This window comes from Cupressus sempervirens, chromosome 6 (assembly GCF_028749045.1).
Source record: "Cupressus sempervirens isolate cs-2001-9-10 chromosome 6, ASM2874904v1, whole genome shotgun sequence".
Taxonomy (NCBI): domain Eukaryota; kingdom Viridiplantae; phylum Streptophyta; class Pinopsida; order Cupressales; family Cupressaceae; genus Cupressus; species Cupressus sempervirens.
This window is the reverse complement of record NC_143123.1, coordinates 698,632,324-698,649,714: the sequence shown is the minus strand read 5'-3', so window position 1 is coordinate 698,649,714 and position 17,391 is coordinate 698,632,324. Positions and strand designations below refer to the sequence as shown.

Here is a 17,391-nt window from a genome sequence, read left to right as displayed (position 1 = left end):
TTGGGATTATGTTGGTTTTTGACTCACTTTGTGTCTTTAGTCTAGAATATTCACTATAAAAGATATTAATAGTTCATTTCTCTCTTTCAAACTATTCCCAAGAAACCAATAGTTCTTAAAGTTCTCATGACTTTAGTAGTACAATAATCATAAGCTACCTAACTAAATGTTGGCTTCCATTCTTCCTACACTTCCAACATCTACTCTCAAGCACCCAAGGGTTCTTGTGGTTCTAGAATGTTACAAGCACAACAATGATAATTAGAACAAACCAAGATAAAAATACTCTTTCAACACACACTAAAGTTACTTGACCATTTTCTCATTGCTAATTTGTAAGCACAAATCTAATAGAAGGAAAAGTTCTAAAACCATATGTAAGTTTTTCTTTAAAATTTATATGTAATATGCTCTACAAACTGAGGTAGCTAAATTATTTTCCACAAATGCAACTATAAATATAATAAAACTACTAAAAAATATCTTGGTTATATATGTAATATAATAAACTAAGAGATTGTTACTTTCTTTCAAAAACTATTCCCAAACAACCAACGATCCTCATGGTTCCTATAACATTATGAGTACAATAATGATAAGCTACACTACTAAATAATGGACCTTACATTATAAGAATTAATATAGTACTTGTACGAGATCTTTCATATTCACAATTACATTCTTTGCTTCAAATTTTTTGTGTAAAAAATCTGTAACTTGATTAATTCATAAAAGTTTGTTACCAAAAATTCTCATTATGGACCTTGCTAATCCCAGTTGATAACAAAAAGTATTTTATATTTTATTGCCTTTGTATCATATATGTATGTGGCATCACAAAAGTAATACAAATAATTTTATATATCATTTTTATGGAGTTGAGAGTATTTCAATAGTTGATTTAGACATTACTTTATAGCTATACTACCAGTCCAACTTCCAAGGGTCTAATGATTGCTTAAAGTGCTTCTCTAATATGTGTTCAATTGTTATTGTATTTGTCATAGCAATATACTATTGCAATCACTTCTATTTAACAAGTGATTAATCTTTTTCGTTCCAACCAATTACGTTTAAATATTTTAATTTTGAATTTTGAATTTTTATTTTTCTAAGGTATATATGTGATATTTTTAGTTTTTAAACCAATAAAACTATTTTACTTGCAATTTATTGGCTTAGATATTTGGGTCTTATAGGAGCAAATTTATAGGAAGTATCCCTATTCTAAGGCTATATTTTTGGATGCACAAATATATAAACATATGAAGGTGTGTGTGTGTGTGTGCGTGCGTGTGTGTGTGTGTGTGTGTGTGTGTGTATACTTTAAATAAAATTAAATAAAATATTAATAAACTAAGATACAACTATTCTTTATTTTTAATATACAACTGTGCTATAAATATATTATTTAATAATATATAAATTTTAAATAGGTTTTTAAAAAAAAAAGTAAAATGAAATTATTTTTGATGATAACCATTTTATTCTACTTAATTAAACCATTATGTCTTACAAAAAATACAAGCAACTACATCGCACTTGTTTCATAAATAATCTGCACAACTAATTATATTAAACAAGTAGTTAACTAAATAAATTTGTAGTCTTTCACAGATGGTTTACATATAGTGCTTCTAAATTTATATTTCTAAAATTATACATCAAGAGTTTTCCTCTACAAATAGTTTGACTTGTTGATGTTCATTTTATTATTGAAACTTAAAGACCTCTTTAAAAATTATTAAACCACCCCAACTTAAATTTAACTCCAAGACAAATAGTAAGTCAGGATCGACAAATTAGGCAAACAAACGTTCCTGTATGAGGGCTCCCAACTGCCACCTTCTTTTGTGTTATTTTTTAAATGTGCTAATTTTGTCTCCCAAAATAGAAGAAACTAAAACATGATTAAAACTACCATGGCATGTTGGAAACTAAAGATTCAAACATTTAGAAGAGTGTTATGTCTAAACAAGGCTATGTAAAACTTTAAATATACTTATCTACATTTTTTTTTAAAAATATTATATCTAATTTACAACTTTATAAGTACCAAATATATTAAAATTTAATATCCATGAAATTACTAAATATACTCTCATGCACACAATAAAAAATGAAATAAAAGTTTAAAGAAGAAAAGGGCAACAGGCGTGTGCTTGATCAAACTGAACTATTATAAAATCTACAAAAAACTCTTAGTTAAATAATTTCTCTTGAGATGACGGTTCACCTTTGTCAATATTGAAAAGATCATTCTACAAGCATGACAAGAACACAGAGCATACAAAATAGTTGATAAAGATGATGTTTATGATGTATATTTTGTTGATAAATAAGTGAGAAACAATCGTAGAAGAGTAGATAATAAAATTGAGATTCTATATGGCCAAGGGGTGGCCTATTGTTGGAGTTGAAAGAAAAAAATTATAGGGTCTGAGAATGATCAGAAGGAAAGTTGCATTGTTCAAAGACACACAAATACGGAATTTGTAGCTCCTAAATCAGTGCATTCATTTGATATTTCATCAAACATAAAAAATAGAATGGGATTGCTCATGGTCAGCCTAACTCTCACCCTTGGCATCATGGGAGGGCACTTGTTTCTTCCACTTATATATTTCCAATTTAGGGAACAATTTTTTCATGAAGTATTTTATTTTACATATCTAGTAGTCAACAAATGATTTCACATTCAGATAGAACCTTGCACGAGATTCTTGGTCTACTTTGTCCTATTAAAACCATTAGGGGCCAATGTATTCTTATATAATTACAATTTTTTTCTTGGATTAATCTTAGAAGATCAAGTCACTATTACCACCAAGGCCATCTCCACCCTATTGCGAACTCCCGTAAATCACCCTAGAACTTTTTGTAAACTATTAAGACACCAACATAATAAATGTTGACAATATGATAGTCATCAAGCAAGACTTTCAAGAACCACCATTTCCTTGCTGTGTTGTCGTCACATTTTTTTGTTGCCTCCAAAACATTTTTGGTATTAGACATCACCAAATTGGTGAATGTCTCAACTATAATAGCCTATCGGCTAACAAGGTATGCATGTTAGACAATAAAAAAATAGTACTGTGGACAAATATTTTAATAGAAACTTGGGAATTCAACAAAAAGAGAAAATACAAGAGGGGTCTACAATTGAGAACATGCTAAGTCAAGGCTTAGTGAGTTATGTGTAAGACTAGTTTACCTATTGCACACTGAAATACCATGACTAATTTTAATTTCAATGGAATTATTTGCTTGTTTCAAACTTCTTGTCAAGGTCCACCACTCTTTTGAAATAAATCTCATTAAATATTTTACCTCATATTTTTCAAATATGCTAGTAGGTATATGCCATATTCAACAAGAGCTCTGTAGAGCTGGAGTCCCACCTAATGAATAAATAGTTTGTGAAATTTTTCAAGTGTTCAAGTAATATTTAAATCAAAATTAAGCTTCTCATAATTGAAAATAATTAAATTTTTGATAAAATCATAAGATAAAAAAAAGTGAGTAAGTTTTTTTTTTTTTCAAAAATCAATAGAAAATTAATACATATTCTTTATAAAATGAAGACACTATGAAGGATGCAAATATTCAATAAATAAAGAAACCAATTAAATTACTTGGAGTTCGTAAATAAAAATGCCTATAAAATTTTGCCCATATAAGCATCTTCCAAAGATTTAGGTAGATCAAAGTGGTATCATGTAACATGCGGTTCGATGCCTAAGAGTTGAAACAAAAGAATGAATGTCAAGATTTCCACTTACATCAAATGTTTATACACAAAAGTATATAATGTTAACAAGGAAAAGAGGCACATACACCTTTTGGATTGGGTCTAGTCATGCCATACAAAATGATATAGTTAAATCCCAATAGTATCACACTATAGTATTTAAAATGAAATACATAGAAATAGAAATAATTAAAAATAAAAATAAAAAATAAAAACAAATAAAAAATAGTAGAAATAAATAAATAAATGTGACTTTTCTATAAATGACTATAAATTTATCCCTCCACATGCCCAATGGTAAACAAACAACTTTAGAAAATAGAGTAAATCTATTTTACCCTCTATCCCACATATAGGGCACTCTTAAAGGTTTACCACGTATAATGCTAATCACAAGGTCAAAGGAAAATTCTCAAAAAATAGACTTTCTGCAATACCCGATTATCCATGTACTACTTCTTTGATCAATCAAATTTGCATTTGAGCTAAAAAGAATGTAAAAAAAATGTGTGTACAAAATCTATTCAAAGATTCAAAGGGAGATATAGTGAATCTAACATGGTGGAGATTGGGGACTTAATTTTTAGATGTAAAGTCCTCCTTGTCATGCAATTGAACTTAGCCAATTTCCTAAAGATATCAGGTTTTTGATTCTTAAAGACATTTTATTGCTACACTATTCAAAATGTGGATGATGCGATGCTTGAAGGATTCAAGACCATGTGGCCATAGCTTCAAAATTTGGCAGGTCGTATTTATTTTAAGTTGAGAAACTTTAATATGCGCTCTTCCAATCTCATGCACCTAAACATAGGCTATCTAAGCCATAATGACAGAAACAAGCCTCATGGATGTTGAGCAATACACTAGGCTTAAATTACTACATGAAATTTCAAAAGGAGAATTAGTTAATAAAATCGGTCTTCAAAATTATAATCGAGCCAATGTTGTAAACCAAGAATTCCTAGAATAAGGGTTCTTAATAGGTTTCTAGCACTAGAAGAGTTGGTAATCCATGGCCTATGTTTCCAGGTAAATTTTTGTACATTGAGCTAAATATTTGTAGAATAATTTTTATTTCTTTCAAATTCTTGTATAAATTTGATGACAATGGCATTGCTTCTTTTAAATTCTTGGATATGAATGAACATATATTATGTTTGATGTAGGAGATGATTCTGAATGAGATTTGAGTACAACAGATGAAATTGATAAATTTGAAAAATGGTGCAAGCCCATATTGGGGCAGACAACACTAAAAAAGCATTGATTTTTTTGCATTTTCTTTTCAAAGATTGGTCCATTGAGTGTCACAAATTTTTTTTTTCAAGAAGACTATCCTAATAACATGCATAGTAAATTGCTAGATTAGGAAAATGAGTTTTCAAAATCAAGATTGTTCACTGCCATAAGAAAATAGTCAATGCAGGGGAGAACAAATTTTTAATTTTGTGGAAAAAACCTCTAGTCAGTGATGAAAATAGTAGTGGGAAAACTAGAAGCCTTGGAATGTGCAGATAGATTGATAAATTGAATTTAGCAAAAACTTCATTCATGATTGAAATATATATATAGGAAAAACTAGAAGTCAAAAACAATTATACATCATATATTGTACACCATTTTTTAATCACTAAAGGATGGAACACAAATTGAATTACTAAAGATCTCAAATAAATTTAGATAAGTTTTGCAAAAGATCCATGCTTAGATTGTCATATACCTGAAAAAATCACATTATAGACTAAAATATCTGCAACAATTGAACACAGTTTTTTTCTTTTATCTTGAAACACAATTTAAATAATATATTTAAATACATAAAAAAATTAACATCTCACTTAATTGAAAAATAAAATTAAGTTTCATAGATTTGTGTTCATAACTAGTAAAATGGACCTCACTTTATTTAAATGATATTTATTCCCAACAACATCTCTAGTGCCTCCATCCATAGTATTCTCTGCAATCATACAACAAACAAAAAATGAGGAATGAAATAAAATCAAATAAGTCAGTCTAAATTTAAAATATAAGAGCATCTGATGTGAAAATTTAATATGAACAAAGGTGTTCAAACTGTAGGCTTTCAAACATCTTCTGTTGCAACACCTTCATACTCCAATAATGGAAGTGTTTAAAGATTATATTTTTTCATTGCACAATACACCATAGAAAGTATCCTAGAAATGGGAACTGACTTGATAAGCAACAAAATCAGCACTAAAAATGAATCCCAGTGGAAAATCTTGTGGCAAATTTCTTATGTTGAATGTGAAGCTAACCCAAGAAAAGTTAATGTACCTGAGTCCATAATTACAATTCTCACCACACGAGGCCCCCTGACCTCTAAAGATTTTTTCTATTTACATGCACATGCAACACAAGACAGGTTACACCGTGAGATGCCATCACATGGAAGATGTTTCCTTTGAAAATTGCCACTCGTCTATTGAACAATTTGAAAAATGGCACTTGCTCTACTTCTCTAATTTTCAGTTGAATTTTTTTTTAAAATCTAAAATTTCACTTAATAGAGAAATTAACTTAGACCATAAGATTAATGAACATTTTTTTCCCTTTGCACAGTTTTCAAAACATGAACTATTAGTTAAAAAGAGACTGAAAACTATAGTCTCCGCCTAAATATGCAGGACTAATAAGCATTATGATTGTTCAAGAGGTCACGGAACATGCCAAGCTTAATGTGAAATAGTTAAAATCACACGCCTAGACTCTTCCTCTATTAAGAACACTATACTTTTCACCCTCAGCTTAATTTTGTGAATGGCTGTCATATCCCCAAAAAACAATTTTATTTTATTTTAAACCCTACGTTATGCAAGCACACCAACCTCTTTAAAATGAATTTTCACATCTCGCTTCTGGGAAATTGGAAACTTTGAGTTGGGAGTGAGGTTTCTCTTTCTGGGGTGTTTCCGGCTTAGCATAATTTCCTTTCTACTTGAGCGCTAGATAGTAAATTATATTGGGAGTGATGGACGAAACCAATAAAAAGTTCTGCATCTGTGTATTTATAGTGTGTATCCAACTGAAAACTCACGGCTCTGCAGTCAAAGGTGGACACTCTCTTGGGCGAATCGATGACTAGAAATCAGACAATAATTTTGAGAAATGGCACATCTCAATTGGGATTTTTCAGCCCAGATGGTAAGAGTAACTGGTATATTGGCATCTGGAATGCCAATATAACAGAGAATACGATTGTTTGGGTGGCCAACAGGGAGACTCCTGCGAGAGAAAGTTCTGGCGTTTTGAAGCTTTCAGGAGGAGGTGATCTTGGACTGTTTGACACAATGGGTGCATCTCTTTGGTCTGCCAATGTGACCAAAAGGCTGTTTTACTAGATTCTGGTAATTTTGTGATGTGCAGTGATGCCAACAAATCTAAAGCTGTTTGGCAGAGTTTTGACTATCCCGTCGACACCTTGTTGCCAGGGATGAGCTTCGGTGGGCAGCAAAAGCTCGTCTATTGGAAAAGCCCAGTAGATCCTTCTCCTGGGATTTTCTCTTCTCAAGCAGACCCATCTGGAACCAAACAAACGGAGAAATATGGAACTTGGGACGGCAAGTCTTTCAGTGAAATCCCATGGATGATAAACCAAGTCTACTTCTACAATGTCGGCGTTGAAAGCACTCACTCTAGCTGTTATGTCAAGTATACATTGAATGGTACCAAGAATATGCTCTCATGTTTCGTCCAAACAAAGTCTGGAGGAATGCAAGCATATGATCTGCTTGATGACGGTAAATGGAATATGTTCTGGTCTCGACCAGCAGAACCCTGTTCCATATATGGTCTCTGCGGCGCCTACGGAATCTGCAACTCCAACAATTTTCAGTTCTGCAGCTGCGTACAAGGCTTAGCCCCAAAAGACACTCGCGCTTGGGATTTGCGAGAGTCGTGATCGAGTGGCTGTGTTCGACAGAGCCCCTTAAACTGCCATGCCAAAAATGGAAGCACCTACGGATTACGAGATCCGAGCAACAGTTTGGCTGCTGCTGAATCCGCATCGTCACACCCTACAATGACGAAGAAAGATTGCCAGAAAGCCTGCCTCCTCAACTGCTCTTGCACCGCGTTTGCTTTCAGTCCGCCTTCAGGGCCCTGCCAAATCTAGTCAGGCGATATTTTGAACTTGCGTACCTCTCTTCCATCAAAAACCAATGCAAATATTTTTATTCGAGTAGCTGCCTCTGTACACGCTACGATCGATGGAGAGTCATGCAGATTCCTCGATTTCTCTTCTAAGAATGTTTAGCTACATTGAGTTGAAGATTGCAACTAGGAATTTCAGGACAAAGCTGGGGAGCGGAGCATTTCGCACGGTGTACAAAGGACGTCTGGTAGACTGTACACTTGTGGCGGTAAAGAAGATGAACAGTGTACAGAGACAAGATGAGAAGCAATTCCGAGCAGAAATCAGCTCTCTATAACTAATTTATCATTCTTAGTCAGGCTCCGAGGCTTTTATGCAGAAGGCAAGAGAAGGTATTTGATTTATGATTTCATGTGTAATGGCTCTCTTAGTTCCTTACTCTTCTCAAATAAATCTAAAGGTAAACATAAGGTACTCGACTGGAAGACTCGATTTGAGATCGCGTTAGGCATAGCAAGAGGATTACTTTATCTCCATGAAGAATGCAGAGATTGTATCATTCACTGCGAAGTTAAGCCCGAAAATATTCTTCTCGACATTAATTTTTTGACTGGAAGTTGGCAGATTTTGGACTGGCAAAGCTTGTGGGTAGAGATTTCAGCCGTGTTCTCACTACAACAAGAGGAACGAGAGGATACTTGGCTCCGGAGTGGATCTCTGGTCTTCCCATTACTCCCAAGGTTGATGTGTACAGTTTTGGTATGATGCTTTTGGAAATCATTTTTGGCCGAAGAAATTTGGATTTAAGCATTCAAGACTCAACTAAGTATTACTTTCCCTCATGGGCTGCCTCCCAAATTTTCAACGGCAACACAATTAATATTGTGGAGGCAGGAACTGCAGAGGAAACTGACAGTGAAGAGGTGAGAAGAACAATTATTGTCGGGTTGTTATGCATTGAAAAGTATGAGGGAGTGAGGCCGAACATAAGGCAAGTGGTGCTAATGCTGGAAGGGAAGTTGCAGCCACAAATTTCACAAATTCAGTACTATGCGCTTATGGATAATCCAATAGACCAAAAAAACACTAGTAGCAGTGGCGATATATGACGTAAATAGATTTCAATAGTTGTGAAAGACACGAAAATTAGACTTGCAGTGTTTTATGCCCATGGATTGTGGTTGCCTCTTGGTATCAACATGGAAAATGCTTTACCTTCCCAATTCTATTGTATAGTTTAGATTTTTGAAGATCTGAAAGATTAATCATTGACTATTTTTAAGCCAATAGGCTTATTTCTATTGGGCTTGCCGCCTTAATGTTGTGACATTCTGGTGTTGTGGGAAATCATAAAATAAAATCCGGTCATTAACAACAATCTGTAGAAAGGTCCAAAAGACATAATCAAATTTAGGATTTCTAAATCGGCTTAAATATTGTATGTCATGCAAAGATTAGTTTTAAAGCCCTTCTTGTCTAGTACAACCATGAACGGAGCTCCTTCCTCCAAATCTTCACAATACCATTTTCCAAATTATAATTGAATAATGCAAGAAATTAGTGAAACATGTAAGGTATCACAATGGAAACTCTCAAGGGAATTCGCTCTCCTTTCCTTTGCCAAATTTCTTAATGTTTGTTTTGTTATATTATTAATCCTAGGAACTAAAGTTATTAATGCTCTATTTCTCATTAGTTCTGCTTAGGTAATTGTGCACATTCTTTAGTCTTCATTTTAACCTATAGTTGGCATGAAAAAATTCATTATACGCAATTTAGAGCATTTTAATTTCTCTTTCTTCATTGGGCATGTTGCTTTTTCTTGGTGGTCTTTTTGTTTTTTAGCCTCAAAAATTGAACAAAAATAGAGTTAGGATAACTAGCAGGGACAAGAGATGTGTCTTTCTCTAGAAATTTTATGTGTCTTGTTACATGAGCCTCACGTGACTCACTCAAATAACAGGCTGCTACAGATGAGGCTATTACAGATGGCTAATGTCTTTTAGCATGCAACATTTTATCTTTGTTCATCCATATCTGGTGAAACTTGTCAAATTCAACTGAAAAGACAAGAAGAAATTTATACCTGGCAAAAAATATTTCTACAATTTGTCGCTGGACTAACCAGACATTAAGATGCCTTTGCTGCAACAATACTAGTTAGGGTTGAGGAATTTCATGTGTTCATTAGACAATCACCAGTTTTATCTAATCCGATATGTAAATTATTACTCGCTAAACTGGTTTCTCTATGACTTGTTTGTCGTATCTTAAATTGTGTTATTTTAATATGGAGATTCAGATCTTCATTTCTTTTTTGCAAAATTTACTTGGTGTGGATTATCAAAGCTTGTATTAAAGGATTCTTTGCATTTGGTGAGATATTTTAAAGATTGATGACAACTGAGACTTTTTTCCTTGCACAAATTCATGTTTCTAGAGAATTTCTGTTGATTTTTATTTTTTTATATGCAACTTCATATAATTTTTTATTTTATTTTTGCTTATGTTGAGTATTTGATGGAACCATTTTTGCTGAATTTTGACTTCATGCTTAGTTAATTTTCTATGGGTTGGTGATTTGTTATTGAATTTTCTTTTTCTACCTAAAATTTCGTTGATGTTGCAGTTTTTTTTATATTGACCTCTATATCAAGTACTTTTGGATTGTTTTGAACGAGTTTAATCCACGGGTAGTTTTTATTGAAACTTTAGTTGATTTTGGAACTATTTTTAAAAGTGAATGTTTGAATTGACTGAAGAAACTTTGAGCAATTTGTAAGATGAAAAGGAATCACTAAAATTGGTGCATGGGAAAATGGCTATGAAAAAGTGAAAAAAGTGTCATAATTGAATTTAAGCAATGTAAAATTTAGAAATGTGCATGTTTACCTTATAGATTTCATTAGGAAGTTCACAATACAAATTGTTCTCCAAACATCTGTGAAATGGCCCCAATTGAATAGTTACATAAAACTTGTGAAAATTGTATTTAGCTATCTTTGCTACAAATTTCAAATGTATAGATGACATATATATCAATATTATTCTTTCTTGGTTTCCCTTCACATCCAATCTCAATTCATGTTATATTAAGACCAAACTTCAAACTTGGAGGGCTTTGCAGGTTGACATGTGCTCCCAAAAGGATAGCGTTGCAGGCAGGGTTGTATAGAGGACTGTTTGCTATTTTGCTGGGCTCTATTGTTCTATACTGCTCATCATCCCTAATTCTATTTTTTCTTTCCAGATATTTGTAAAACTAGAAACGTCGAACAAATGGGTTGCCATTACTTTTCGGCACAAAGTTTGGATTGTAAAAGCCATCAAAATTTTGATGTGGCCTCATTGCCCTTGTTTTCTATTTGGATCTTCTGATTCATGCCTAGTCAATTGTATAATCTATAATTAGTTGATTGGAGAGAGAGAACAACATAATTTTTTTTGGGCATGATTATTTGTGAGTTGTCCAAACATAGGTAATTTTTCTCTGTTTAGAAGGTGGTGACCAACATATTTTTTTATACATGATTATTTGTGAGTTGTCCAAATAGAGATAACTTTTATTTGTTTAGAAGGTGGGGATTAATGTTTTTGACTTGCTATTACACGTTTATTGTTGCATTGGGACCTGAAAAAATTGCAAAACAAGCCCATTTATACCATAGACTGAGATAAATTCCTATTTAATCAAATTTCTAGATTTCAATTATTTTTTATCAGCTTTCAATTTTCCTAGTAGTATTTTTAATTTTATATTGAGAAAATTTGATGAAAAATAGAAAGATGAAATCTTTCTTAAAAGTGGGTGTGTCATGTTCAAGGAACGTTAGGGTTTTTGTTGACAGTTTAAAAGAGAAGATAGAATTTTTAGCATTTTTTGATGTTACTAGTAGATTATTTATATATTATATTTTATTAAAGGGCTTGACTAGACACTTGGAAATGTTAAAACAATACTAGTACCTCACATGTGCTTTCAAATTTGGCATGCATTTTTGATAGAGTTAGCCACATAAGTGTGTTTCTAACATGTCAGATAGACAGTAGCTTGTAGGATACAATAATATACTTAGTAGGACTGGTATTTTCTTCAACATATTGCATAGATAATATCTTGTCCATGTTCCCACATTTTACTTACATGTCTAGCATGGTAATTTAAATGATAATATGGCAATGCCCTACAACAATTTTATGGATAATATCTAGGTGCTAGGACACATATAATTTTTTTTTCCTTTATCTTGACACCTTTCTCCTCACAATTTTCGGTCCCAGAGGTAACTGCTCTTGCTAAGAGGGTTGCATTTCTTGAATATGAGTTGTCTTATTACAAATAACTTAAATCTCATTTTAATCCTATTAAAGAATTCTAAAAATTGTATTTTATCTATTTATCTTTGTTATGTTGCTAATATTTAGTTGTGAAGCTTTTCTTAGGAAAAAAGTCGGTGAAATTTGTTTCTTACAAGAACAATTAGCAAGAATTCATCAGCTTTATGTTAGCAATCTTAGCAATGATCATTTTCGATAATAATTAAAATATAAGTTTGATAAACTTTTTTGATCTATATCTATAAAGGCTTATACAATTTAATATTTTAATATAGATTTTTAAAGAAAATTTATAGGAAAACAAATGGAATGTCATTGATTAAAATAGTAAATATTTTTAAATAAAGAATAGATTGTGTATATAGGGATAGTCTAATTAAATTCAATTGTTGAATGTGCATTGTAATTTTAAGGAAGATTTTATCAAAGTTTACAAAAATATTTGGAATAAGTATATAAGAATATAAGAATCTTACAGTCATTTATTATTAAAATTTATTTTTCAATTGTTATTTTTGAAATAGATTGTGTAAGGATTTTTCCTTCAACTTTTAGATCACATTGTATGATCCAGCATTCTTTCCTTTTATTTCTCTTTCATTCAGATGATAGATATGGAAGTATGATCTGAAAAAATATTTACATAATCATTTCTAAAAATAGCTTACCACTATTATTAAAATTCATTTCAAATAAAAATTTAAAGTATAATAAATCAAATAACAAAAGATTAACACTTTACGTAGCCAAAAGTAAAAAACTATTTAATGCGAATGGTGTGGACTAAGAAGTCATGTGAAATGTCCCTTTACTAATTTTGTATGATATTTCACGCCTCTAATCAGATTTTCAAGATCAAACAACTAGTATCACAAAGATCCACCAAATTTCTCAAGAAACCCCAAATCGGGTATGCCAGAAATAGTGCCAAAAGCTTCACAGCTTCACCTATTATTAATAAATCTGAAAGTGGACATTTTTACAGAAATTTGAGCAGCATAACAGGCTTAAGCAGAACTTTTTCCTTGATTTCACCCATCGTTAGTTATGGAATGAACCTCCTCAAGCCTTAAAATGTACTTAAAAATAAATGCTAAGGTGGATATTTTTGTCAAAGATAAATGCCACTTCCAAGAGGCCTTGGATTTAGAAATTAACTCCCTAGTTTTCCAAACATGTGAGCTGCAGATTCATACCAAAGAGCTAGGAATGCACTATGCTCTCACATTTAATAATTTGAAAGTAATGCTTTAAATTTTGTGGCCGGGAAACAACTATGTTGGTTCATAGTTAGGTGGGAAAGGGTTTGGAGAAACGTTTTTGGGCAGACAAGTCCAGTAAAGCAGTCGTCGCAGAAGCAGCTCCCCGTGATTAAGTCAGTCGTCGTAGTCATGCTGCTCCGTGGCTAAGCCAGTCATACAAGTCTACGTGTGGATAAGTCAGGTGTCGTAGTCCACAAAGTAAAATTTATTTCTCGTGTATCATGGAAAACGGTTCTAAAAAATATAGCCAAGCCAAATTTTAATGTAAATGTATAAGTCAATTGTAATAGTATGAAAAGTTTAATTATTCTATCATAGGTATGTTGGAGATATGTAGGAGGTTTAAACTTCTACTTTCAAGGAAGAAGAGATAACGTGAAGATTTATTTTTGTAATGTGAATATTTGAAATCTTTTCCTAAATTGTATTTAGGAGTTCTTATTTTTCAGTAAGCGGATGAAAATGAGATGGGAACAAAATTTGTCTCAGATTGTTATTTTCCATTTAGTAACCATTTATGTTTAAATTTTCAGTAAAAATAAAATTAGAAGGAAACTAATTTTTTTAACTTGTTTTTATTGTTGCACGACATAGATATGTATTAATGAGAGGACGAACATCTTTCAATTTTAGAGATTAAACTTTTAATCCGAAATTGACTACAAGATTGCTGGGACCAACAACTTTGAAATATTCCTAAACAAAATCCATAATCTCGAACTCTATTTTTTAGGAAGTGGCCATCAATGAGACCTCACCTTAAGTCATGGAGAAGAGCAACAAGGAGTTAAAATACAAAGACAAGCATGGGCCTTATCTAATATGCACGAGATTAGGGATTCATAGTTGAGTGTTAAAGTATCTAAATACTTACACCACCAACTCTTAAACTATATGCAAGGACATTTGTTTCAAGGCTCATCATTTGTTATATAAATTGTACTAGTAGTTATGTGCTTATATGCATGTGATGAGGAGGAGCCAATAGGTTTTATTTATCAACAAGTTGGTAGTAATGGCTGCTAAGCACATAGGAGAAGGGAAATTTGATATCAAATACAATATAGGTGTGTAAATCCTAATGAGCCTTTGACAAGCTTAATAAAGTGTGTGAAACTATTGTTGACATGAGGTATTGAAATTTGGTTAGACAATGATTCTCTTTCTATGCTTTTTCTTTTCTTTTTGCAATTTTTGGGCCATCCTTTCTAGGTAGATCAATGTAACTTGGGATCTTTGACAAGATTAGGTATTATATTGGAAGTGGCCTTTATAGATTCTGACCAAGGAGAAAACAGTGATATTGTAACTTGATATTTGATCTATTTGAAATACTATAATTTTTTTGTATTGTTGAATGATATATTAGATAAATTCCCTCAATCAATATTTTAAAGTAATCTAATAATTATCCTTATGAATGCTTTGAGAATCTTTATTAATAATATATGAGGTTGATTAGGGTTTACAAATCTATTCTTGTGTTACTCATAATTGCATTTTTCATGTGCTTCTCTTTCCTTATTTCTGGTTTTTTTTTTTCTGAATACCTTTACCGTTGAGTTGTTTGTTTTTGTCCTATTTAAATTGTACACCGAGTCATTATCTTATAGATGGAACGATGACTTTATTTATTTTATTAAAATAAATAAGAAGTCTACGTGTGTTACTTGACAAAGGATTATAAATGATGTTAAGTGTTATTTGAATTAAATATATGTTTTGGATAAAGCTATTTTTAATCTAATGATAAAATTATATGAAATTATTATTTATAAATAATAATATGACTTATTCTAATGTAAATAAAGTATTTAATAATTACTGTAATATTTTAGTAAATAATCAATTTAGTGTTTTCAAAATATTTTTTTATTATATTTATCTTTTATTAATATAATAATAAATGTTAAATAATTTTTGAAGAAATATACTTAAAGTATCTAATAATGATTTTTTTTTGATGTTAAGTTGTATTTAGGTAAGAATTAGTTTTATTTACTTAAATGTAATAGCTAAAAGTTTTAGTAAATAAATAGAATTTAAATAATTGACAAAAATCTATCTAAACTAAGAGTGTTTATTATGCCAAGGTCTATATTTTTTTAGATATCATTAATTAATATTCTATCAAATTGATAGTTATTTTTTAGTGGATATTATGTATATTTTTTTCAGTATTAATTTTAATTTTTCGTAATTATTTAACTTAACATTGATAAAAATATTTTTAAAAAATTAATGTTATAAATATTTTTGATTGGCTATTATTTTTTATAAAAGAGTTATAAATAATGATGAAAAAATATATAAAGAATACAAACTGGAATATTAAATACAAAAGAAGTCACTTATTTCAAATGTAACAATATTAAATAACTTATTTTTCCTTCTTAAAATTGATTTTTGAGATAAAATTAGTAAAATAATTTTTTTTTAAATCAGTTAAAAATATTATAAAGATTTAAATAAATAGAAATGATTATTTATTAAAAAATAATAATTTTAAATGAATTATTTAAGATATTTTTTTTCTTAAATATCAATCATAAAATGGTCAACTTACATTACATTTTAATTTTTTTACTATTATAAATTTTTTATATATATTTACATTTGATAATTAAATATTAATTAAATGAGAAAATATCTTTTTGTAATTATAAATTTTAATGAGTAAAATTTATGAATTATATGGTCCAATATTGATTATGAAAAGTTAAAATATTATTAAAAGTAAAAGTAAAAATAAAAATAACAAAAATATATTTTAAATAGTCAATATTATAAAACTAATTAAATTCACCTAGTAAAGGAAGAACATTAGTAATGACAATTAGATTGAACAATGATCCTAATAGTTAAATACTTGAAGATTATTTTGTGATTGGGATTATGTTGGTTTTTGACTCACTTTGTGTCTTTAGTCTAGAATATTCACTATAAAAGGTATTAATAGTTGATTTCTCTCTTTCAAACTATTCCCAAGAAACCAACAATTCTCAAAGTTCTCATGACTTTAGTAGTACAATAATCATAAGCTACCTAACTAAATGTTGGCTTCCATTCTTCCTACACTTCCAACATCTACTCTCAAGCACCCAAGGGTTCTTGTGGTTCTAGAATGTTACAAGCACAACAATGATAATTAGAACAAACCAAGATAAAAATACTCTTTCAACACACACTAAATTTACTTGACCATTTTCTCATTGCTAATTTGTAAGCACAAATCTAATAGAAGGAAAAGTTCTAAAACCATATGTAAGTTTTTCTTTAAAATTTATATGTAATATGCTCTACAAACTGAGGTAGCTAAATTGTTTTCCACAAATGCAACTATAAATATAATAAAACTACTCAAAAAAATCTTGTTTATATATGTAATATAATAAACTAATAGATTGTTACTTTCTTTCAAAAACTATTCCCAAACAACCAACGATCCTCATGGTTCCTATAACATTATGAGTACAACAATGATAAGCTACACTACTAAATAATGGACCTTACATTATAAGCATTAATGTAGTACTTGTACGAGATCTTTCATATTCACAATTACATTCTTTGCTTCAAATTTTTTGTGTAAGAAATCTATAACTTGATTAATTCCTAAAAGTTTGTTACCAAAAATTCTCATTATTGACCTTGCTAATCCCAGTTGACAACAACAAGTATTTTATATTTTAGTGCCTTTGTATCATATATGTATGTGGCATCACAAAAGTAATACAAATAATTTTATATATCATTTTTATGGAGTTGAGAGTATTTCAATAGTTGATTTGGACATTACTTTATAACTATACTACTAGTCCAAGTTCCAAGGGTCTAATGATTGCTTAAAGTGCTTCTCTAACATGTGTTCAATTGTTATTGTATTTGCCATAGCAATATACTATTGCAATCACTTC

The 17,391-nt window shown here is 30.6% G+C and overlaps 2 protein-coding genes across 2 annotated transcripts; both read left to right on the top strand.

The window, feature by feature from the left end:
- The first annotated feature begins 6,858 nt into the window (after nucleotides 1–6,858).
- On the top strand, nucleotides 6,859–7,895 carry LOC149554131 (receptor-like serine/threonine-protein kinase SD1-8). Its single transcript, XM_089790425.1, has 3 exons — nucleotides 6,859–7,088; nucleotides 7,148–7,628; nucleotides 7,704–7,895. Exons 1-3 carry the CDS (start codon nucleotides 6,859–6,861, stop codon nucleotides 7,893–7,895), a joined length of 903 nt encoding a protein of 300 aa, XP_089646551.1.
- A 94-nt stretch (nucleotides 7,896–7,989) lies between these two features.
- On the top strand, nucleotides 7,990–8,983 carry LOC149554130 (G-type lectin S-receptor-like serine/threonine-protein kinase SD2-2). Its single transcript, XM_089790424.1, has 3 exons — nucleotides 7,990–8,142; nucleotides 8,230–8,266; nucleotides 8,499–8,983. The coding sequence occupies exons 1-3, from the start codon at nucleotides 7,990–7,992 to the stop codon at nucleotides 8,981–8,983; spliced, it is 675 nt and encodes a 224-aa protein (XP_089646550.1).
- The last annotated feature ends 8,408 nt before the right edge of the window (nucleotides 8,984–17,391 follow it).